The 25,876-nt window shown below is 40.8% G+C and overlaps 1 protein-coding gene across 5 annotated transcripts in view; it reads right to left on the bottom strand.

Moving 5' to 3' along the window:
• The window catches only part of SENP7 (SUMO specific peptidase 7), a 114,440-nt gene that overhangs the window by 64,623 nt on the left and 23,941 nt on the right, over positions 1-25,876 (bottom strand). For 3 of the 5 annotated variants that reach the window (XM_055125307.1, XM_055125309.1, XM_055125308.1), the window contains exons 4-5: positions 25,490-25,593; positions 7,263-7,460 (exon numbers count right to left, since the gene is read on the bottom strand). In XM_055125307.1, the coding sequence (XP_054981282.1) occupies positions 7,263-7,460; positions 25,490-25,593 (302 nt within the window). The remainder of the gene's footprint in view (positions 1-7,262; positions 7,461-25,489; positions 25,594-25,876) is intronic. The other 2 variants (XM_055125310.1, XM_055125311.1) reach the window with 1 other exon arrangement.

Here is a 25,876-nt window from a genome sequence, read left to right as displayed (position 1 = left end):
ATTTGCATTTCCCTGCTGATTAGTGTTATAGAGCACTTTTTATATGCCTAAGGCATTTGTATTTCGTCTTTGTGAAAGTTTTTTTTTTAAATACAGTTTGAAACTGTATTTAAATACCATGATTTCTAGTTGTTCATAATGCAGCTGTTTAAGGTACTTAATACTCCAACACCACTCCCACCACCAGTATGAGATACTGAAGAAACAATATTTTTTGTTTGAGAAACAAACTGAAGAAACTTAGTGAGGAAAGTTTCTTCAATTCCCATTTAATTGAGGGTTTTTATCATGAATGAGTGCTGAATCTTGTCAAATGCTTTCGCTGCATCTACTGATATTTCATGATTTTTATATTGCATTTTTTATATTGATATGGTGTACTATCTTGATTGACTTGTATATGTTACAAGTCATCCTTGTGAGAGCCAGAGCAAAAGTACAGCGGGTAGGGTGTTTGCCTTGCACGAGGCCAACCCGGGTTCAACCCCTGGCATCCCCTACAGTCCCCCAAGCACTGTCAGGAGTAATTCCTGAGTGCAGAGCCAGGAGTAATCCCTGAGAACGGCTGGGTGTGACCCCCCCAAAAAAAGCAAATAAAATAAAGTTAGTGTTAAAAAAAAAAAATCATTGCATCCCCAGGATGAATCCCACTTTGGTCATGGTGTATAATCTTTTTGACGAATTGTTCAATTTAACTTGTTAGTATTTTCTGTACTTTCTGTATGTGAGCAGCACGTCCACGTACAAGGTGTGTGGCATGTTTGTCAGCATGCAGATCGTTACATCATGCCACCCGAATGGAAGAGCCTGGAAAGCTAACCATGGCATATTCGATATGCCAGAAACAGTAACAAAATGAGCCTCATTCCCATGACCCTGGAAGAGCACCCAATATGGCAGCATTGAGAAGGATGAGCAAGTAGAGGCTGCTAAAATCTCAGAGCCAAACTATGCTGCCAAAATGAAGGACTAAAATGACTGCACTTTTAATGCACGTATGCTGGCATCAGAAGCATCCATCGAAGAACTGATGGTGCAAGCACAGAAGATCAAGTACGAAGTCATTGGATTGACCGAGAGAAGAAGGCATCGATCACATCTCGCTGTTTTCAACACTGGAAAAGAACTGTTCCTTGGAATATGCGACAGTAGAGGCATTGGTGGTGTCAGTGTCCTCATCAACACAAACTTGGCCATGAGCATTGATTTGTTCGAATGCCTAACAACCCGAATGGGATGCTTATGTTTGAATACATGTGGTTCATTGCTGGCAGTTTCTATCTTCGTCGTCTACACACCAACATCCAACTACGACGAAGAAAAAATTGATAAGTTCTACATGGAGCTGGAGAAGTTCTATAAAGAAGACCACACCTTCTACTAGGTCATTGTCAGTGATTATAACACCAAGATAGGACCGAGAAGATCACCCGAAGAACTCCACTTTGGGACCCATGGCCTAGAATGGAACGATCAGGGTGAGAGACTGAGTTCATCATGTCGACCAAGACCATCCACGGTAACTCACAGTTCCAGAAGGCCAAATCTAAACGCTGGACATGGGAGACTCTCAGTGGACAGTTCCACAACGAAACTGACCACTTCATATTCAATCGACGGTTTTGCCCAACTGATGTCACTGTTGTCCCAAAATTCCAAAACTAGATCAGACCACCGTCTCCTTCGTGCAAAATTCTAGTTCACAGAGCAGGAAGAAAGGGCTACAAAGTTTAAGAGAACTCCCAGAACGACCACCAACTAGGAGCTCTTTGGCTCCATTGCAGCAATATGGGAAGATGCCATCATTGACAATATCAAGATGAGGAATACTATCGACTGGTTCAACACTTCCATGATTGTGTGAGGAACGCCGAGGAAAAGCCACAAAAAGTCACCTGTCTTGGGAAACTTGAGAGCTCATTCACCAACGTGGTTTGGCACGAGCCTCAGGCAATCACAAGCTAACATCTGAGCTTGCAAAGCTGTGCAGAGAAGCGATAAAGGAAGACCTCAAAGAGAAAAAAGTAGCAGTGTTGGCTGATGCAGCAGAAGGCAGGAAAAGTATTCACAATGACTGCCTGTCCTTCACCAATTACAAAACTAACATGACTGCCCTCCAACATCCTGATGGATCTATCACATCTTCCAGAAGGGCAATGAAAAAGGTTATCCACAACTTCTACTTGGAGCTCTTCAACAGCCACCTCCACCTGCCCACATACAAATTCCACAGGATGGATATGTCGTTCCCAGCGTTCCTTTCGAAATCCAATACGCCGTTTCATCGGTAAAGACACGTACAGCACCCGATCCAGACAAGGTCAGACTCAAACACCTGAAGAATCTGCCACCAGTACTCGTCAATAAACTGGCTCGGCTCTTCACATGCTACCTATCTGAATGCAAGATTCCATCCCAAAGAAAAACCAGCAGAACCGTTCTATTATACAAGAATGGAGACATCCACGACATCGGCAACTAGCACCCGATCTGCCTCTTGTCCATCGTCTACAAGTTAGTTATTCACTTGAGTCATCCTGAATAGGATTGGCAGAACACTAGATGAAGGACAACCATGTGTGCAAGCCAGGTTCCGAAAAGGATTCTGCACAACTGACCATATCCACACGGTGACCAAGCTCATTGAGGTTTCACGAGAGTCCAAGATGCCATTCTGTCTAACGTTCATCAATTTAAAGAAGGCCTTTGATTCTATTGAGACTGACGTGGTCATCAAAGCCCTAGTCAAATAGGACGTTCCAACTCAGTATATCAGGATCCTCCATGAGCTGTAGTATGGATTCACCACCAGGATCTCACTATTCTATAAGGAAGTGATCATTGATGTAAAGATCGGAAGGGCAATACCATTTCACCGAAACTCTTCAATGCCATCCTCAAGAACGTCATGCGACGACTGGAATGGGAAGGAATGGGAATGAAGATAGATGGTCGGCAACTACACCACCTCTGCTTCGCTGATGACATCATTCTAATAACACCAAACATCAGCCAAGTGGCACGAATGCTGGCCAACTTTGACCACGAGTGTGGAAAGGTCAAACTGCTGAATCTCACAAAGACAATGTTCATGAGAAACGAACCAATTCCTGACATTCCATTTGCTCTCAAAAGAACGAACACATCTGAATGCAGCAGTTATGTGTACCTAGGTCAAGAACTCAACATGACCCTCCTTTCTACTTCCTTGGGTAGTAGTCTAATACTATGTTTTTTATATTCCACAAATGAGTGCAGTCATTCTATGCCTGTACCTTTCCTTCTGACTCATTTTACTTAGCATAATATTCATTTATGTCTATCCATTTCTAAGCAACTCTCATTACTTCGTTTTTCCTGTCAGCTGAGTCCATTGTATAGAGGTACCATAATTTCTTTGTCCAGTCGTCTGTTCTCGAGCCTTGAGTTTTTTCCAGATTCTGGCAACCGTGAATAGTGCTCTAATGAACACAGAAGTACAGATGGCTTTTCAGCAGTGTGTTTTGGGACCCCTACAGTATATACCCAGAAGTGATATTGTTGGATTGCTTGGAAGCTCAATTTCTAATTTTTTGAGGAATGGAAGCTAAATTTCTAGTTTTTGGAGAGAAACTTCTGATTATCACTTCAATTTCTTCCATAGTGATAGAACTTTTCAGGTGTTCCATATCTTCTTAGTTCAGCCTTGGAAGGTTATAGGAGTGCAAGGAGTTATTTATTTTCTTCTAGGTTCTCTTGTTTAGTGGCCTAAAGATTTTCAAAGTATCAAAATTCAAAGGATAATGAGAGATCAAAATTCAGAGAATCATAAGGAATCCCTTTCTGTGGTCTCTCTTGTGACATTCCCCTTTTCATTTCTAATTTGGTTAATTAGGAATCTTTCTCTCTTTCTTTGGGGGTCCTACAAGTGGTTTATTAATCTTGTTTATTTTTCCAAAAACCCACCTCTTAGTTCCATTAATCTTCTGAAATGGTTGGGGTTTTTTTGTTTTGTTTTGGGTTTTTTTAATTCTACTTCATTATTGTCTGCTCTAAGTTTCAATACTTCCTTCCTCCTGCCTGCTAGGATGTTTTGACTGCAGGATGAAACATCCTTGCAAAGTCTCTTCATCTTGGCGCATAAGTTGCCTGAGCCCATGCTGCTTGTGCCCACACGGTTGAGCACATGCACTGTCTGAGCACATGTGTCCTCCAAATCTCTCCTCTCAAGATGGGTATTTTCATGCTTTCATGACTAAGACTGGGATGTGTATAGGAACTCTCTCCACCCTTGGAGAAGCCCAGGTTCTCTCTTGAGCACGTTACTCTCCACTCTCTCCCACTTTCTCTTCCTCCTTCCCTTCAAAAACTCCAAATAAAAACTGTAATTGGGGGCTGGAGCAATAGCACAGTGGGTAGGACATTTGCCCTGCCAGCGGCCAACCCAGGTTTGATTTCCAGCATCCCATATGGTCCCCTGAGCACTGCCATGAGTAATCCCTGCGTGCAGAGTCAGGAGTAACGCCTGTGCATTGCCAGGTGTGACCCAAAAAGAAGGAAAAAAGAAACAACAACGCTGTGTAATTTTAAAAAAGCCTTTTCATCTTCTTTAAGGCTTTCAAAGCTACTTTTTCAACCTTTAAAGTCTCTAGCACTTGCGAGTAAAATAGGTAGTATAAACTCCTTTTCAATTCCTATCTGATGAATAGACTGAGACACAGAAATATTAAATCACTCACTCAAGATCACCCAGCTGATTGATGGCTCCTCATTGGGACTCTAGAGCTTTTACCATTATAGCTCAGGAGTTGTCTTTTGTCTTTGGGGTGGGGACTGAGGGTACTAATAGAAAGAAGTAAGGAGCTAAAGAAGCAAGAGGGTTGGCAGCAGAAAGGGGAAAACCACAAATAACATGCAGAGGCATGAGAAGTTAGAAGATGATACTTGTTCAGAATATAGACAGTAAGTTCAGGGTAAGACCTTCAAGCTGAGTTTAACAAGCTTGTTTAGAGGGGCCAGGTAGATAGCTGAGCACATGCTTTGCATGCAGGGAACTCCAAATTTGATTCCTGGAACCACATGGTCCCCTGAGCACTGTTCAGAGTGATTCCTAAGTAATGAGCAGGAAGCCATCCTAAGCACTGCTAGGAACTAAGTCAAACCCCTCCAATAATAATAATAACAACAATAATAATAATAATAATAATAAAAGTTGCTCTGGATATTCCTAATATAGTCCCTCAAATTTTGGAATCAATGCTCTGAACCAGGGAACAAGTGACTTTAGCAAATAAAAAATATCATTATGTAGGTAGAATAATTTTGATTATAAATGCTTGATCTACTAGTTCAGCAGCATAAATCTTAATGCTAAATAATTCACTACCGATTTCATTCTGCATATTTTGTTGTCTTTTTTTCACAATATTCAGCCCACTGTATAAAAATTTAACTAAAACCACAAAATCTAAGATATTCTGATTAAATCAGTAAACGTGATTCAAATTCCTATTCTCTAATTGGTTGGTTTTCTGATGTGTTTTTCTTTCTTCTTAAAGAGAATAAACGTTATGGTATGGATTTAAGGGAGAAGAGAGCATGGTTGGAGAGAGAGTACAGGAATTTAAAGTTTGCCTTGCATGCAGCCAACCAGAGTTAAATCCCAGAACCACAAATGGTGCCCTGAGCACCTCCTGAGCACAGAGTCAGGAGTCAGGCCAGAGCACAGCCAGATGTGACCCAAAAACCAAAACAATAAACAAACAGAAAAACTTTCTTGTTCTTCAGACTAAAATGCATAATGGCAATATTTCATTATGATCTTTTTCTAAAAAACAAACAAAATACAATAAAATTCATAAAAAAAAATCAAATGCAGTAAGAACTAAATTATGTAACACTTAAATGTATGTTAAAGGTGCCAGGGAGATGGCTCAAAGAATTGGAAGCACACAGTTCCCCCAAGTGCCACTTGGAGTGACACCAAGCACTGAACACTATTGAGTGTGGCTCCAATACACCCACCAAAAAAAGAGTATGTTAAAGATTTAGAAAATAAAAGAGGTCAATATATAGCTTATTTTGTATATCTTTAACGTGGTTTATATCATTTAATTTAGGTATTTATTTATATATATTCTTTTGATAAAAATTCATTTTTATCAAATGAATCTCTAAAAACATATATACAAGAATCAAATTTATAACCTGAGCAAGCTGAATGTACAGCAGAATGTACAAAGAACACTTGTTTGTTTGGTTTTGGTTTCCGGATCACACCTGGCTGCTCTCAGGCCTTACTCCTGACTCTGTGCTCAGAGGACCATATATGGTGCTGGGAATCAAATCAGGGTCAGCCATGTGCAAGTACCTTACCTGTACCATCTCTCAAGCCCCAAGAATACTTGTTTTAAAAATAATTCTAGGAACTGGGAATGTAGCTCAGTGGTAGATCACTTGCCTTGCATGTGTGAAGCCCTGGTTTCAATCCCCAGCACTGTAAAAAAAACAAAACAAAACAAAACAAAAACCTAAATTTTGAACCCACAGAAACAGCACAGCAGCTGAGAGCACCTGCCTTACAAGGCCATGGCACTGTAAGCCCCAGTATTCCACATGTGCCAAGCACAGTTCTAAAAGCTCTGCAATTTGAACCTGGGAACTATATCATCTGCAATCCCCCAAAATCTCAGGTGACTTTTGCTGTACCATAGCCACATGTGTTTGAGCACCACAAAAAGGGCTGTATGACCTCTGGTGAACACAACTAAAAAAGAAGTATGAATGCCATGGCCAGGAAGTGTCGTCTCTGTGAGCACAGATGTGACACCACCCCACATCCCCGGTGAGCACGAACCATTACCTGTGCACCTCGGCTACAAATATGAGTCCCACTGAGTATATGCTTAAACAGTGCAACTAAAGGAGTGAAAACCTCGGCAAGCACCCTGGCCAAACGTGAGCAGTACACACTGATGTGCAACCCCCAACAAGCACCACAGCAAGATTGATGTGCAATCCGTCATCACAACACCAACATCAACAGAGGAAGCACGAGGAGAGAGATAAGCTAAATAAAACAAAGACAGTATGTGTTAATATACTTAATAAAGTGAGAAATTCCCATTAGCTAAGATTGTAAGCTCTAAAGACTGCTTTTGAGTGGGATATATCCTTCCATATGCAGATCATTTTAAATAACATTTCCAACAACTTTAAGACTTCTGGATTTATAGTATTTCAAATGCAGTAAGTTGCACAAAAATGAATACTGAACAACATACCTTTCAGATAAATTAAGGCTTTGGTGGAGAGTTTCTAATTTCTGAAATGTCTCTAAGCTGTCAACAGAAGTCGAAGGCAGGGAGTCTGAGAGCGCCTTGTTGGCATCACGTAATTTAGCATCGTTTCTAGGCAGAACCTTTCTGAATTTTCGTCCTAAATCCGTCCATAGCACATTCGTCAACATAACTTTGAGTTGCCTGTTACATACATAAATAATTAATACATACAGTACTAACCATTTAACATAGATTAAGGACAAATTATTATAAAAACCTACAGAAATTTTAAATTTCAGTTTTTCAAGCACTTAATTACTATAATAAAAAATTTTGCCTGACCATACTCAAATATACTTTTTTTTTTTTTTTGCTTTTTTGGGTTGCAATGCTCAGGAGTTACTCCTGGTTTTGCACTCAGGAATTACTCCTGGCAGTGTTAGGGGACCATAATGGGATGTCGGGGATCGAATTCAGGTCAGCGGTGTGCAAGGCAAATGCCCTATCCACTGGTACTATCTCCCGAGCCCCTCAAATACACACTTTTTTTTCTGCTTTTTGGGTCACACCTGGCAATGCACAGGGGCTACTCCTGGCTCTGCACTCAGTAATTAACACTGGTGATACTCAGGGGACCATATGGGATGCTGGGAATCAAACCCAGGTCGGCTGTATGCAAGGCAAATGCCCTACCCTCTGTGCTATTGCTCCAGCCCCCGCAAAAAAACATTTTTATTTTTTATTTTTTTAACAGCACATTTTGCTTAAATTTTCATCAAAATTCTGTGTAGTACCCAACTGTGTTTCATACATGTTTATTGTTGAAGTCCTAGTAACATCTGTGCCAATTCACACTGTTAGTAGAATATACATTTGTACACTTCATCACAGAAGCAATCACATCATGCATGTAAAATGCGTTTTTATTTCAGATTCACTCAGAAAACATTACTAACATAAAGGGTGCAGCAATGTCATACAGTCAAACCTATACAGAATTAGGATATATTTGATTTTCTCTCATTTTGAAAAATAGGTAAATTTAAAATATTTATTTTTACTACCTTTGCCAATTTTAAAAATAAACCCAAAGCATGTAATTAATGACCATACTTCCCCCATTACTTATTCAATACATTTTTGTGTTCTAATTCTTAAATTGTGTTATTACTCTCAAATCAAAGAATATATTTTTTAAATTTTTTTAAAATTTTTTATTAGTGACTCACCGTGAGGTACAGTTACAAACTTATGAGCTTTCATGTTTGCATTTCAGTCATACAGTGATCAATTACATCCCTCCACCAGTGCCCATTCTCCTCCACTAAAGTTCCCAGTATCCCTCCCACCACCCCCACCCCGACCCCCACCACCCCACCTTGCCTCTGTGGCAGGGCATTTCCTTTTGTTCTCTCTCTGTTGGGTGTTGTAGTTTGCAATAGAGGTATTGAGTGGCCATCATGTTCAGTCTATAGTCTACTTTCGGCACGGCATGCATCTTTCAACCCGAGTGGGTCCTCCCAACATACTCTACTAAGTGTTCCCTTCTCTATCTCAGCTGCCTTTTCCCCAAAAAGAATATAATTTTTGAAGTAGTGTGAATTGAGTGGACTTGAAATAACGTCCAATGAGGAATAACTGAAAGAAAAAAGAAAAAAAAAGAAGAGTTTAATCATAAACTGTCTATTGTAATCCTTGGTACCTACTTTTGACACTGCTTGTAAAAAGAATACTAAAAATAAAAGTCAAAGTGCTCGTGAATAATAATAAACAAATTAATAATTTTCAGTAGCATTGCATCATGATTATCAGGCCACCTAGATAAAAATTAAAGAATACAAATCTTCAGAGGATCATCCATAAATAACACTAAAATTTTAATTTTAAGATTATTCTTTAAAGTACAATTCATACTTTAGGAAAATCATCAAAGAATAGATATGTGTGACACTTCTAGGAATAATAATTCATTCAATGTATTTACTGAGGACACAGACTGGGGTTCCTGTGAGTGATCGCAGGCCTCTGGGGAAATGTGGTTATTAAATTTTAAAAATAAAACTGCGCCAAGGTCAGCTCTCAAACCCAGACATTTACTTCTGCGCACAAGATCAGCCTTTCCCGAGGCCGGCCGTTGGGGTCGAGAGGGTCCAGGGCTACCCGGGAGTAGGGGACGGGGCTGCACCAAAGCTTTGATGGGGCTGCCTGGAAGACAGGTGCGGTTGTGCAGCAGACACCCGGGCCATACAGCGCGGTGGGGCCAACCCAACCCGCCTCCAGTATCAGCTCTCGAGGAAACTGAGTCCAGAACCAGGCACAGGCACAGATGAAGACAATAGCTCCCAGCAATCCTCTATCCAAAAACAGGGTGTGCACGGATTACTTAAAAAATAACACTTATTGAAGCCTTCTGGAAAAACAACTGTCATCGGAGTTTGAAGATTTAGCAATAACAAACCTTCAAGAAGCTTATATCCCAGTAAAGAATTGCCCAATTATTTAGTTATGATGGTGATGTACTGGACTGGAACAGCAGGTAGGACATTTGCCTTCCACGCGGCCCACCCAGGTTTGATTCCTCCATCCCTCTCGGAGAGCCCGGCAACCTACCGAGAGTATCCCGCCCCCAGGGCAGAGCCTGACAAGCTACCCGTGGCATATTCGATATGCCAAAAACAGTAACAAGTCTCACAATGGAGACATTACTGGTGCCCACTTGAGCAAATCAATGAACAACGGGACAACAGTGCTACAGTATTATGAAAAGGTGCAGATATTGCCATTCTTCTGAACCAAGTCAGCTAAGATTTTACTGGGAATATGAAATTTAAGTTAAATCTCAAAGGACAGGGAATATCCAAAGGAAAAAAGTAACAAGTGAAAAAAGAAAATGTTCCCAAAAAGGAGGAACATCTAAGATTTCCCTCTTATGTTCGGATTTTTTTTAAAAAAATGGTTCTGGGGCTGGAGCGGAGGGCATTTGCCTTGCACGCAGCTGAGCCAGGTTTGGTTCCCAGCATCCCATATGGTGCCCCGAGCCGCCAGGAGTAACTCCTGAGTGCAGAGCAGGGAGTAACCCCTGTGCATCGCCGTGTGTGATCCCCCCCCAAAAAAAGCAAAAATAAAAAAAGAAAGAAATGGTTCAAGGAAGTAAAGGATTTACCTATATCAGACACTAAGAGTGAAGAAAAATTATGTAAAAGATAAGGATAAGCAGGACCCTGAGAATTATAGCAAGGATTTGAGACTTCATGCTAGTAGTAATCCAATCACTCTCGTTTGGTTCTCGGGTCTTGGCTTTTAGGTTCTGGCCTGTAAGTGTTTCAGGAACCATGCTCTGCCAGAGATCAAATCCATAGCTTCAGCATGCGAAGCATATGCTCCTGTTCTTTGAGCAATCGCTCCAGCCAGAAATACATTAATTTTTAGAAAGAAGAGGTGAGAGCTAGATTTTTCCCCCACTTCATTAAAACACAGTGTTTTACAAAGATTTGTTACAGACATGAAATATTCCAACACCAATCCCACCACCACTGTCATCCTCCTCCACACTCTCTCCATTTTCCAGGCCACCCCTCAAACCTGGCCCCCATAGCAGGCGCACAATCATTTATTTTATATTGCTTGTTACCATTAAAATGACTAACGGAATGACTAGAAAAATATTTCCATGTAAGAAAATTTGTGAAAATTGTAGCATCTCACCACATTAAGTCCTTTAGTAAACCCTTGACGGCTGACTAAGCTGTTGCCAAGTTAAGGTTTCTGTTGGTTTCTTTGGGTTTTTTGGGTTTTCTTATTTTTGTTGTTGTTGTTGTTTTTGCTTTTAGGGTCACCCCCGGTGATGCTCAGGGGTTACTCCTGGCGGTGCTTGGGGGACCTTATGGGATTCTGGGGATCGAGCCCAAATCGGCACAAGGCAAACGCCCTCCCCACAGTGCTATTGCTCTGGCCCAAGGGTTTCCGTGTGAATGTTTTTGTTAGCTGAAACTGGTTGGCTTCTGCTTCACATCCTATCCAATCTGGTGTACAACTACTGGGATATTAGTAGTGTAGATTTTAGAGATGTCACTTCGGAAAATCCAGGATGTTTCACTGAGCAGTCTTACCAGAAGCATGGTGGCAGCTCTGGAGTGTGGGAACAGACACCAGGACTTTGTCTGGGTGGGACCCGGCAGTCCCCCTCCAAGAATACCCCAGAGGACTCAACTAGGCACAGCTGTCCCAGAAATTGTGGCTTGGTGATCTCTTCCGAGATTTATTTATGAGTCTCAGGGGCATGGGCATGGCTGCTGTGTCTTCCAGAAGTATAGGGGTGTTAGGGAAAGTCACCCATCCCGACCCCCAGAAGACCTGGAGTTTTCAGCCACAAAGACCCTGAAGTTTTCAGCAGATTAAGTACTCTATGGCACTCAATTCAGAGCATGGCAGAGGCCTTGGGGTGTGCAGACTGCTGGGAGACTCTGTTTGGTTGGGAGAGCAACACTGTTTTAAAGGTCACTTTGATCTTTTAGGAAGAATGAAATGGAATCACTATTAGTAAAGACTAATAAAAATGAATTTAGAGACTGAAGCAATAGTACAGCGAGCAGGGCCCTTGCCTTGCATGTGACCGCCCCAGGTTTGTTCCCCAGCCTCCTGTATGGTCTTCTAAGCACCACTAGGAGGGAGTCCTGAGTTCAGAGCCAGCTATAGCCCCTGAGCATCGCCACGTATGCCCCAAAAACAAACAAAATTTTTTTTTAAAAAAATGAATTTAGACAGGCAACGGTGACTATCATGTGTGGTTTGATAAAACCTGGAGCAGAAGCAATATTACAGTGGGATGAATAAAAGGAAAAGGAGGAAAAAGATGCAGCAAATATCGGTAACACTAGGTTGTAGAAGAGAGAAACTGGAAAAGAGCTGAAGAATAATATCAAGTGTAGGAAATATCTTTTGTTTTTTAACTGTTGATTAGATTAAGATAGAGAATATTTGTATATGCTTAATTGCTTACATGAAAATATCAAGTTAAGGAGAAATATTGACAAAATAGGACACAGGATGAGTAACACAGTAAGGTCCCTCCTCCTCTCTACCTGAAAATCTGAAATTTCTATTTAAGGAAAACATTCTCTCATCACGAGGCTAAAGGTCAATGCAAAACTTGATCATGCTAACAAACCTACTAAAATAAAATAACCAAGAGAAAATTTGTGAAAATTGTTTTATCTCACCAAGGGGTCATTACGTCCTTCTCTGGGGTTTTAATAAGCTATTTGTTGCTAGTTGAGCCTCCTATGTTATTGTCTTTGTTTACTGAATTTGGGCTGGAGTGATAGCACAGCAGGTAGGGCATTTGCCTTGCATGCAGCCGACCTGGGTTCAATTCCTCTGCCCCTCTCAGAGGGGCCCAGCAAGCTACCCATGGCGTATTCAATATGCCAAAAACAGTAACAAAAAGTCTCACAATGGACATCACTGGTGCCCAATAGAGCAAATCGATAAACAACCAGATAACAGTGACAGTGAGTGAGTTTGGTTTGTATGTTACTTTCCCATTTAATTTGGTGTGCTCCTACTGGGATATCAATATTGTAGAATCTGGAGGTGTCACATAACCAAATTTGTCATCGTGTGCTCCAGAAACGCCAGAATATTTAACTAAGCCATGATTTTACATGGCCCAGGTTATGTAGTGTGTCTGCTGGGACTTCCCAAAGTATGGAGTGGTGGGGGAACTCTGCCTGCCCTGTCTTCAAGAAGACCCCAAAGCTGTCATGGGCTGGTGTCTTAATGCTAGAATCCAAGGACATGGTGCTATTTGGACTTTGTTGTGCTGGGAACCACCAAGGCCATTCTGGCAGTGCTTGGGGGGTTTCCACGCCCACCGCCTCCTCGTGATCCAGCAAACTGCATTTCTTGTTTAGAAAGGGCCTTTTTCATTTCACAATCACGCCCATTAATAGTGTGGTATTTCTGAACAGAGAGTCTCTTGCCCACACGCCTGGCTGTCTTCCCCGGGGCCCCTCGGAGGGGATGGGCTCCAGCTTCCCTCCCCACCCCAAGAAGAGTTCCCGGTGGCCAAAGACCACCAGAACCTAGCTACAGCCATGCTCAAGACCCCTCTCCACATGTTTGGATGGGCCTCATGCATGAAGGCACCGGCAGAGGAACCCAGGTGTGTGTAATCCCATCAACGGCCAACATCCAGACTTAAAAGCGAGCTCCCAGAAGCGCACGGCAGTGAAGCCTACTTCTCCCTTTGAGAGAAACTGGCAAGCTTCTGAGAGTTTCCTGCCCACATGGGACAGCCTCACAAGCTTCCCATGGTGTATTCATATGCTAAACCCAGTAACAAACTGGATCTCATTCCCCTGACCCTGAAAGAGTCTCCAGTGCTACATCCTTAGGAGGGCCAAGTTGAGAGAGACTTCTAAGATCTCAGGGAAAGGACGAATGGAGAGGTTACTGAGCCCGCTCAAGAAATCGACGATTAACGGGATTTGGTGATCGTGATTTCTGAACAACAATTTTATCAACTGTATCATGATCATCAAAAGTTACAAAAGCAAATCCTCTCTTTTTTCTACTGTCTTCTGTAACTTCTATGGTTTTGATTGTGCCATACTTTTCTTTTTTTTTTTCTTAAAGAAATATTTTATTGAACCACCGTGAAAACAAAAAAATACAAAGATTTCAGGTTTAAGTCACAGTCAAATACTGATTAAACCACCATCCCTTCACCAGTGCACCCGTTCCACCACCAAGAACCCCAATACACCCCCCTCCCACCCCACCCCCATCTAAGTAGCTAATGATATTCCCCTTATTCCCTATATATTGAGTACATTTCATATTTCCATACAGAACTCACTATTATTGATTGGAAATTTTCCCCAACAATCAGGCCTGCTGAATAGGCATCATCTAATAATTTCTCTTCATTGGTAAGAGTGAAGACTTTGAGCGGCCGCGCGGTTTTGGGTTTCTAATATTTTAGCTCAGATCACAGTCAAAATGGATGGCTGCAAGAATCCGCTCTGGTGCCAAAATGGGTTAGGAGACCTCAGGATCACAGTCAGTAGGCGGGAGGCTCTGCTTCTCGTGCCGCGGCTCTTGGTTCATCTCTGGGCGGAAGGCGCGCCGGGAACACCTCCCCTCCCAGGACCACCTACAGGCTATGTCACTAAAGAGAGTCCTACCTCCTGGTGGAGGGGTCTTAGAGGGTGGCTCTCACCGCGTGGCTGCTGCCGATGCCGCCATTTTCGCCCAGAAAAATGGGGTGGAGAGGGAAAAGAATCCCTCCCCGGGCTGCACGAGGTTGTAGCTCAGTTCATAGTCAAAATGCAAGTGCCATACTTTTCAAAGCAGTCTTTCAGATGACATTCTTCTGTATCTTCTTTAACACTGCCACCAAAAATTTTCTGCAGTTCCAGGAGCCCCAGTTTCACAGAACCCTCTCTAGAGACCGCTTCTCCCTGCTGCCGGCACATGCCCACCAACCTTACGAGGGCGAACACACAGCTGCACCCGCCTCCGCAACCCGAGTAAGGCGCGAAACCAAAAGCCCCTGGGACATGTAGTTTGGGGGTCTCTCGTCACCACGCAATCTGCACGTGTGCCCCATTTCTCAAAATGTTCGCTGTTCTCTTCAACTATCATCAGTAGTTTCAAAGCTCCAAGCTCCAATAAACAGCTTCCTCGACTGCTCTGGTTCCTTTGGATCCTGGCCCCTCCTCCCAGCGCGGAGGCGGCAGGCGGAGGCGGCAGGCGGAGGCGGTGGCAAGACCCTAGTCGGGGTGGGGTGCTGGGGCGGCGCTTTTACCTGCATTCTGTGACCAAACTGGCCTCTTCCGACTCCAGTTACATATGAAACCGAGAGTGCCTGTTGAGCTTTTAACAATTTTTTGTTTGTGGGCCACACCCACCCATGCTTGGGGGTTATTCCTGAGTCTGCACTCAGGAATCACGCCTGGAGGTGCTTGTGGGAACCACATGGCATGCTCTGGGATCAAACCGGGTCAGCAGGATGCAAGGCAAAGCACTTTACAACTTTACACGTTGTACTATCACTCTGGCCTTAAAAAAAAAAAAAAAAAAAAGCTTTTAACACACCTTCCTGGTGATTCTGAATCATTGTAATGTTTGCAAACCACTAACTTAAAGTCACTTAAGCAAATTGTGGCTTACTCTTTTAATAGTTTTTACTTGTATCAGTTGTCCTTTATTTTATTAAAAAATTTAAATTTGGGGGCTGGAGTGATAGCACAGCGGGTAGGGCGTTTGCCTTGCACGCAGCCGACCCGGGTTCGAATCCCAGCATCCCATATGGCCCCCTGAGCACCGCCAGGGGTAATTCCTGAGTGCATGAGCCAGGAATGACCCCTGTGCATTGCCGGGTGTGACCCAAAAAGCAAAAAAATAATAATAATAAATTTAAAATTGGACGCTCTCAGCAGTACTGGCTCTGTGCTCAAGGATTGTCCCTTTTGGTTCAGGAACTGCTGATGGCTGAACCTGGAGAGTTTGAGCTCTCTCCCTGGTCCTCCGTAAATTGTCCTTTTTCTTGGGGGGGGGGGCGGAGGGAAGAGCATACCCATTGATACCCCTGACTTTGTACTCAGAAATCATTTCTGGCAGGAATGATTTGGACCATATAGGACACCGAGGATGGAGCCCAGGTCAGCCATGTGCAAGGTAAACACCCTACCTGCTGTACTATCACTCTGGTCCCAATAATTGTCCTTTTAAAAGCTGTTTAAATAGCATTTGGGGGGGGGGGGCAACTTAAGTGGAACAGTAAATTTCTCTTTGCTCTGTTCTCTAATATTACAGACTGTTATTCAGTATTCAAGTTCAGCTAACAACAAAACATTTAGGTAGCTCAAATGGCTGAAGCACAGGCTTTGCATGCTGGAGCACCCACAGCTTGATCCCTAGCACTACATGGTCCCTTGAGCACTGCTGGGAGGGGTCCTAAAACCGTAATCTTTTTTTTTTAATTGGGTTGGATTTGGAGGTGATGGTGGCAACTATGGTGGAAGTCCTGGTTATAGCAGCAGAGGAGGCTATGGTAGTGGTGGAGGACCAGGATACAGAAACTAAGACAGTGAATATGGTGGAGGTGGTGGAGGATATGATGGTTACAATGAAAGATGAAATGTTGGTGGTGGTGGGCACTATAGTGATTTGGGAAATTATAGTGGACACCAGTAATCAAATTATGGATCCATGAAAGGGGTCAGTTTTGGTAGAAGCAGCTCGAGCAGTACATATGATGGTGTTTATGGATCTGGTGGTGGAAGTGATGGGTATGGTTGCAAAAGGTTCTAAACAATCAGGAGAAAAGGGCTACAGTTCCTAGCAGGAAAGAAATTGAGGAGTTGTCAGGAAAGCTGCAGGTTACTTTGAAATAGTCGTCCCAGACCCATCAGAGGAACTGTAAAAATCTGCCACAAAAGGAGTGATGATCCGGACTGGAGTGATAGCACAGCAGGGAGGGCGTTTGCCTTGTACGCAGCCGACCCGGATTTGATTCCCAGCATCTCATATGGAGCACCACCAGGAGTAATTCCTGAGTGCAGAGCCAGGAATAACCGCTGTGCATCACCATGTGTGACCCAAAAAGAAAAAAAAAAATGATCCAAGTCAGAAAAGTTACTGCAGCTTAAAAGGAAATCCTTCTTGTTCAGGACTGTCACAGATACAGTCCGCAAAAGTGCAGCTATTGATTCATGCAATGTAGTGTCAATTAGATGTACATTCCTGATGTCTTTTATCTGCTGTATCTTTGTCTTTTTCTTACTACATCAGGTATGTTGCCCTGTAAATTGTGGTAGTGGTACCAGAAATTTTGGGGGCTGGACCAATTGCATTCAGCAGATAGGGCATTCACCTTGCACCCGGCTGACCCAGGTTCAATCCCCAGGATCCCATATGGTCCCCCAAGCAACACCAGGAGTAATTCCTGAGTGCAGAGCCAGGAGTAACCCCTGAGCATCACCAGGTGTGACCCAAAAATCAAAAAAATAAAATAAAATAATTTTTAAAATAAAAAAATAAGGAATTTTTAACTTTAAAGAGAAAAAATAAGCTCAACAGGCTGAGTGCATCCTTTGCATGTGGGAGGTCCAGGTTTGCTATCCGGCACCATATGGTCCCCTGAGCACAGTCCAGAGTAACATCCCCCAACCTCAGCACTCCTGAATATGGCTCCCAAAAAATGCACCCCAGATTACCAGCCTACTCTCAGAGTGTCAGATTCAGTAAATCTAGGGCAGAGCTCAAGAATCTGTTCTTCTAATATGATCACAAATAATTCTAAGACTGATGGCTCAGCTCAGAAATTTCAAGAATCCCTGATTTTAGGTTAAGCAAAACCAATACAGAAACAAAATAATTTTAATACGAACCTTTAAATAATGAAGGATTTGCTATATTTGGAAATGAATTATTTCCTCATAAATTACTATGATCTACCTCGGAGTAGGCATTTTGTGCATTAGTCGTCTGAATCCAACAGGCAATTTTCTATCAACCAGCTATCAAAAATGACATATGCTTTCACGAAGCTTGTAAAATGAGCTAGAGACAAACATGAAGTCACAGTTTTGTTTTGTTTTTTAATGTGAGACAGCTAGGGGTCCAGGACTAGGTTTGTGGTAGAGACTGAGGTCATGAGTTCAATACCTGGCACCACCTCACATGCTACCAGTCCACATGCAAAAGGTTAATCAAACCTTTGTTGTATTTCTTGACTTTGTCCAGATCTGTGAACTTTGACAAACTCCCAGACTAACCCAGCAAAAGCCACCTTCCTACTACGGGCCAAATTTTCAGGTCTCGTTCATTCTGCCCTACATATAAAAAGCTCTTTTGAGTCACTTGTCAATCTTATATTCAGAGTGCCCTCTCTAGTAATATAAACGGTTTCCCATTCCTTTTTCTGGGTGGGAGGCGCAAAGGGTTGGGTTTGGGGACAACACCCAGCTGTGCTACTTTTCCAGTTGTGGGTCACTTTATTTCATGGCAGAGGAAAGGACAGTTCTCTTTCCCTTCACATGGTATTTCAGCAAAATCTATGAAGGAAAAGATTGCTTTTCTAGATAACACAAAACTACGTTCCTAACAAAAACAAAACATAAAAGCAACATTCCTTCTCTGAATATTAGAGAAAAATCAATCAAGGTTTTTACTCCCTTGTGAGCTAGGTGGCGCTTTCGTTATACCAATAGTTACTATTTTCTACCCACAAAGCCCCCCCCCATTAGTATACATGTTAGATAGCTTAAACAGAAGCAACTAGTAAGTAATCAGACACATCCCTCAGCAAATAACTCTATTTCAATTATATAAAACACCTTCATTAAATTCCCTAACTAGTTTCCTGACAAGACTGTTTAAATAAATTTCCTTTGTGAAATAAAAAGTAACATAATAGGAGACAAACACCTAAGGATAGTAGAGATAAGGGCTAGGAATATCACTCTAAGGCTCAGAAACTGGTCTCACATGCTGGGGGAAAAGGCAGCTGGGATACAGAGGGACCACTAAATAAATGATGCTTGGAGGACTCTCTCGGGATGGGAGATGCGTGCTGAAAGTTGACTATGAACCAAACATGATGGCTTCTTAGTACCTACACTACAAACCATAACACCCAAAAGCAGAGAAAAATTAAGAGGTAATGTGCCTGTCACAGAGACAAGAGGTGGAAAAGGGAGGGGGTGGCAGGAGGGACACTGGGAACATTGGTGGTGGAGAATGGGCACAGGTGGAGGGATGGTACTCTATCATTGTATGACTGGCAAAATGTAATCATGAAAGTTTGTAACTTTCTCTCATAGTGATTCATTAAAAATAAATAATCACTGTATCTCTGTCAAAAAATGAATTCCTTCATATGAATGCAAATTCTTACAAAGACTTCACCATATTTCTAAACTCTAGCAAAATTTTTAACTTTGCACTAATTTTCCCGACTTTTTTCTTTCAAAAAATATCCACAAAATGAGTATGACTAGTCCACACTGTTTCACTGAAAGGAAAACAGGTATAAAATGGAGTCACTTCGACCAAGTCCCATCTCTAAACCAAGTCTTAATACCTAACTTACTTGCAATTTCAGTCTCCAAAATGCCTTAAATTTCCATCTAAATTTCCCCAATCAATATTAACAAGGTAATCAGCCTGATTAACTCCCGACTCTCCCCAGCCTCCCTCCTACCTCATTCACCCCTGCAAGGAAGGTGATTTTGCCTGAAATAATCCACTTTATTTTGTGCCTTTCTGTCACAAAAGCTTTCCATTTCATATATTTTGGGGGGTTTCTTTTCTATATGTTAGAAGAGCTACTATACTACTTATGAATTGTTTTTTTTTAACAAAAAGCAAATAAGGTCTTTAAATTTACACAGATGACTTGTTTTTCAATAGTTTGAAAAAATCCTTTGTACCTAAGATCTACATTACAAATTATGTTTATATATGCATTCAGTGTTCTTATACTTCAAAGCTGAATCACATTCTTCCTAACTTGTACAATGTTTTTCGAAAAGTTAATCACCTAATTTTTATACACTGGATTTTTTCTTTTCCATGTAATAACAGCACTTATATTTCACTGAATATCAATGGCTTTGGGTAGAAGGAGCCTTCCAAGTGGTACACGGGAGGCTGGGGGTGAGGGAATGGTGTGGTGAGGGGTGGATGGGGGGGGGGGGGCGCTGAGGGAGCTCCTGGTGGGCACAGCACAGGGGCCCAAGGATAGATGCGGCCTGATCCTGCTGTGCAAGGGATATCACATCCCACCTGGGATGTGATAGTATTGGAAGCCCCCAAGGCAGCAATGGCGATGCACAAGGGGAACATGGTCCCAAGAACTGAACCTAGGTCGGGGGCATGCCTGTGATGTACTCAAAACAACTAACCCGTTAAAAATAATTTTTTATTGAGAAAACAATAGTTTATAAGACTACTGTTTTGGTTTATTTTAAGGATACAATATTACCACATCATGGCCACCACCAAAGTGCTAATATTCTTCCACCACAGTCCCCTGGATTCCCACCCTTTCAACCTACAGCCCACTTACTCCTTGGTAGCCTCATCTCGTGTCTGTGTTTAGAGAGTTTAAAGTCTAAGAACACCTTAGCAGGATCATGCTAGTCAAGAAAACGAGTGTGAAAGCAGGTAAAGGGATATACATGATAATCTTTCAGTATCAGTATTGCAAACCACAATGCCCAAAAGGAAGTGGCGGGGGGAGGGAGAGTTTGGTAGTGGTGGGAGAGAAACTAGGGCCATTGGTGCTGGGAAATGTACCTGGTGGAGATGAGTGTTGGAACACTGCATGGCTGAAACCAAATCATGAACAGGTTTATAATGATCTATGTCACAGTGACTCAATTTTAAGAAAAAAATTTTATTAAAAAAAGAAGTCCTTAGTACACCTTACCCAATGTCCTATCTCTCCAGCTTGAGGGTTCTCTTCTTCTCCACATCCTTGCCAGCATTTCTTGGTTTTTTGAGATAGGTTAATTGGAAGAACTATACATTTGATTTTGATGTAGCCTCTTTAACAAAGGGTATTCTCACTGGGGTGAGATATCTCATTGTTATTTTGATTTTCACTTCGCTAATAATTAGTGATACGAGCAGATGCGTATCATGTGCTGTTAGCCATTTGTATGTCTTCTTCGGGGAAATGTCTATCCTGTTCTTCTCCCTTATTATTTGATGGGGTTTTTTATTTTACACCTTTGTTAGGTATGTGGTATGTGAATATTTTCTCCCATTCAGTGTATCTTTTATTTTTATGTTTATTTTTATTACTTATCTTGGGGTTTCAAGGTATACCCAGCAGTGCATGGGAGTGACTCCCAGTGATGCTCAAGAGATCATAAGATGTCAGGGATCAAACCTGGGACTCCGAAGGTAGAGCATAAACTCCAGCCTTCTGAGCCATTTCCCAGCCCTTTTTGGTTGTTTTAATACATTCTTCCATCATGCAGAAGTTTTTACGTTTCACATAACCCATTTATTTTCCTTTTGTTGTCTTGCCACTAGGGTTAAATCCCCAAACACACCACTGAAACCAACACCATGCTGTGTTTTGACTGATTTTATAATGTATATCATGAATTCCAATCTAACACCCAAGTTTTTAATTCATTTTGAGTAAACTTTTGTGTATGGTGGGAAACGGTGATCCAATTTCACTCTTGCATGTAGCTGTTCTGTTTCCTCACCATATTTGTTGAACAGGTTTTCACTCTACCCTGTATGTTCTTGATTTTTTATTGTAAGTTAGCTGTCCATAGTTATAAGGGTTTATTTCTGGGCTCTTGTTTCTATACCATTAGTGTATATGTCCAGTTTTATTTCAGAACCAAGCTTTTTGTGTTTTTTTTTTCCGCACCGCTGTTGCCTGTTGTATTTTTGTTTTAGTTTTCGATTTGGGGGTCATAGCTTCAAGGACTACTTCCAACTCAGTGCTCAGGGAACCATGCAATACCAGTGACTACATCCAACTGGGCCTTCTGCATGGTGAAGAACGTGCTCCGCACTTTCCAGTCACATTCCCACACTGCTTTAATTACTACAGATTTGTTGAAAAGTAATACAAAGCTTTTAAATGGAGATCTAGGGGGAGGGGTGTTGAAACTACTGCCATCTTTAAAAGTGGCAGAGACACTCCAGGAGAGGGTGTGATGCTGGAACACTGTACACTTAAAACACTATCTTTAACAGTATTTTAAGTTGCAGAACAGAAAATAAATTTTAAATTTTTGCTTAAAAAACAAAAGCAAACAAGCAATATAAAATATTCAGGGCCTGCTTTAGGAGCAAGTTTGAGAGGTGGTTGGAAAATTGGAAATAATGGTGGTGGGAAAGTGCAACAGTGGTAGCATTGGTGCTGGAATACTAAATGTAACAGATCGTCATAAAAACTTTACTTAAAAACAAAGTTTAAAACAAATAAAGTAGTAGGTAAGGTTAGACAGTTTAAAGTAACACTAAGGTAAAGGAAATTCTTTACTTCCCCAGATATATTTTTGTTGCTTTTAGTCTCTTACACACAGTAGCAGTTCATATGCCAAAAGGAGTAACTGTGGTATGTGAATAATGTGACTTGGTAAGAACATTTAGGCACCATAAAACTAAATCCATGGCTACAAATTCTATATGCTCATTAAAAATGGGTAAAAGTAGGGCCAAAGATATGGTACTGGGGTTACAATATTTTACTTGCATGAACCCAAAGTGCTGGTTGATTCTCTAGTACTGCACATGGTCCCCTGAGCATCACCAAGAGTAATTCCTGAGCACAGAGCCAGAAAGTAAGCCTGAAATCACCACTGGGTGTGAACCAATCCTCTCTCCTCCCCAAATGAGTAAAGGTGACAATAATAATAAGACCAATAGAAGAGGAAATTTTTCCTCTGAAGAACAAGTTGAAAAGTTTATCATCTAAAAAACACTTAATACACCCAAGAGAATTTTACAAAAACATGGCCACCAAGTGCCATGTGTACTGTGAAACAAATTTATGACAACTTTCCGTTTTTATTTATTGCTTTGAAAAATCTCTCCCGATCAACTTCCACAGCCCAATTCCGTCCAAAAACATCATACTCCTTCCAACCTTAATTTTCAGGCATTTAAGCCATGTCAAACACTTTATCCACATGGCATTAGCAAGCAGGTTTTGTTTACTTTTTTAAGGTTAGGAATCAATAGACCCAAAACACTGAATAAAGAAAAAAAATTCAGTACTTCTAGATGATGCCTTCAGTTTTATATATTCAAACACATGTACCCCAAAAATACAATGCAGAAACATTTCATAAACATTTTATTTGTGAATTTATTTTTGTGAATTTAGACTAATACAATATAGATTATAGAATAATAAGAACTTGGGGGCCAGCGCAATAGTATGGAGGGTAGGGTGCTTGCCTTGCACACAGCTGACCAGGTTCAATCCCCAGCATCCCATATGGCCCCCCAGACACCGCCAGGAGTAATTCCTAAGTGCAGAGCCAGGAGTAACTCCTGAGCACCACTTAGTGTGGCCCCAAAACAAAAACAAATAGTAATAATAGTAATAATAAAAGGCATTTCAGCTATAAATTTTGAAATATGAAACTCTTCATATTCTAAAAACTGTCCAAAATCACATTCATTATTCTAAATCTAGCTAGTTAACAATAAATCTAATTACTCTATACCTAGAGATTGCGTAATTATGAATAAGTGAAAAGAACCATCTAGGCCCAGGAGGTAACTCAAAGCACCAGTGCACATGATTTTCAAGTGGGAGACCCAGGTTCCATCCTTGGCATTATATGATGTACTGAATCAGGAATAGCCCTTAAGTATTACCTGGTGTGGCAAAAAAAAATCAAACCAAAAAAAGAGCCATTCACATTCCATGTCAGGATCATGACAATGAAACGACATTTTTTGTGTGTTAAAACCACAAAATTTTGATCACTATTGTGCTTTAAATATCCACGTTAAATTTTTAAATATTTTTATCCTCCAATAATGTCACTGCGCATATTAAAAGGGCTTTAGGTGATAATAGAGAGACCAAATAAATGATAAGCTGACTTTTATGAGGAAAGTCAACAATTGATACTTATATTGAACTGATGATATCTTGGGGAAGAAAAATCTGGAAAATATCAGAGATAATGACAAGAAATTCAAAGATAGTATTAAAAATGCATTATTTAAAAAAAAAAAAAAAACCTATTTACTATTTCCAGAGAGTCTGTTCCTGTCAATTTAAAGCATTCTTAGAAAAAAATAAAAACTGAGGCCAGAGCAATAGTGGATAGGGTATTAGCCTTGCACACGGCTGATATGGTCCCCCGAGCACTGCCAGTAGTAATTCCTGAGTGTAGAGCCAGGAGTAATCCCTGAGCATCTCTGGGTGTGACCCAAAAAGCCAAAAAAGGAAAGGAAGAAAAAAAAAGAACAGAACTGAGATACAATTTTTTATTTAAGTGATACAACTTTTGGATGATGTAATTTTTTAATATCTCCCATAAAAAACTTGTATAATCATACTTTTTAAATATTAATTTAAGAAATGACTTCAAGTTATTTTATTTCTCAAATAAAATATAATTTTTCATAGTTTTGATCATCTTTATAGACACCAAGTCATTAAAAAGAGTTTTGGTTATTCCAAGACTAGGTGCATAATCATTACATCTACCATAGGGCCCATTTATTTGACAGTTTATTCCTTGTTTGTTAGGAGGTAAGAAAGTAAATAAATAGCTATAAATTCATTGATAGGGTTGTTTTTTTTTTTACAACTTACTTAAAAGGGGAGAATAAAACTAAATTGTTTACAGAGTGCTGAGATAAATTCAAGAACTATCAGTCTCCTAATTATTGATTGATCTCTTAATAATTAAGATAGTTAAAAAAAATTACTTCACAACTGTCCATTCTGTCCATTTTTATTGACTATTATAAAAAAATACATTGTAGAATAATTTCTTAATCATTTACTGATTTTCAACACTGAAATGCTCTAATTTTTTCTGAGAATAACTGTGAGCTGACTTCTCCCAGAAATGTAATTGCAGTATGTTGTTAATTAATTAACACTATATCTCTAGGATCATTAGTCACTCAATAGAGCATTTTTTTAACTGAAGACAATAAATAATGTATCAAGTATTATAAGCAATTCATATATATATATGCTATACTATCAATACTACCTATATCTCATTGTAAATATTGATGAGAACTTTCAGACCATATATATAAGCTAAAGCTTATCAAGATGTTTTAAATGAACCAAAACAGAAATAAGAAATTAATGACAGAATTACAGAAAGTTAAAACTTGGAATGAACCTTAAAAGTCACTGAATTAGGGGCTGGAGCAATAGCACAGCAGGTAGGGCGTTTGCCTTGCATGCGGCCGACCCGGGTTCAATTCCCAGCATCCCATATGGTCCCCTGAGCACCGCCAGGGGTGATTCCTGAGTGCAGAGCCAGGAGTAACCCCTGTGCATCGCCAGGTGTGACCCAAAAAGCAAAAAAAAAAGTCACTAAATTAAATCCTTGTATTTTGAGATCTGTGGTAACTGAAGCCTTAAAAGGAAAAATGAATCACCCATAGTAAGCTATAAATACAGAGTATGAGCCCATTATGTCTCTCTCACACTCATAGACACACTCACTCACACACACACACACACACACACATATTACCTTTGTGATGATGTCTTAGAAGTAACAGGACAGCCATGGCCATGGACACCTTTTTTACTTTTACGGTCTAGAGAAAGGACCTTATTTGTTAGGCTTCGTTTCCACTGGAAAAAAAAATGTTAATTTTAATAGTAAGTATAGTGACATGGATAATTGAGAAGCACTTAATTTTTCTTTTTATTTAGAATTTCAAAATAAATGGCTCCATTCACAGTAGTTCACAGGAAAAAAAATAAATATATATACATATCAATTCTCACCATTATCATTCAACAAGTCTTAGCCACATCAATAAGGAAAGAAAACCAAATTAAATAGATTCAAATTGAGAAAAAAGGAAGTCAAGCTATCACAATTTACAGATGACAAGGTGTTACACATAGAAAA

The sequence above is a fragment of the Sorex araneus genome, chromosome 2, assembly GCF_027595985.1.
Source record: "Sorex araneus isolate mSorAra2 chromosome 2, mSorAra2.pri, whole genome shotgun sequence".
Lineage (NCBI taxonomy): Eukaryota > Metazoa > Chordata > Mammalia > Eulipotyphla > Soricidae > Sorex > Sorex araneus.
This window is presented reverse-complemented; position numbering and strand designations above follow the sequence as displayed.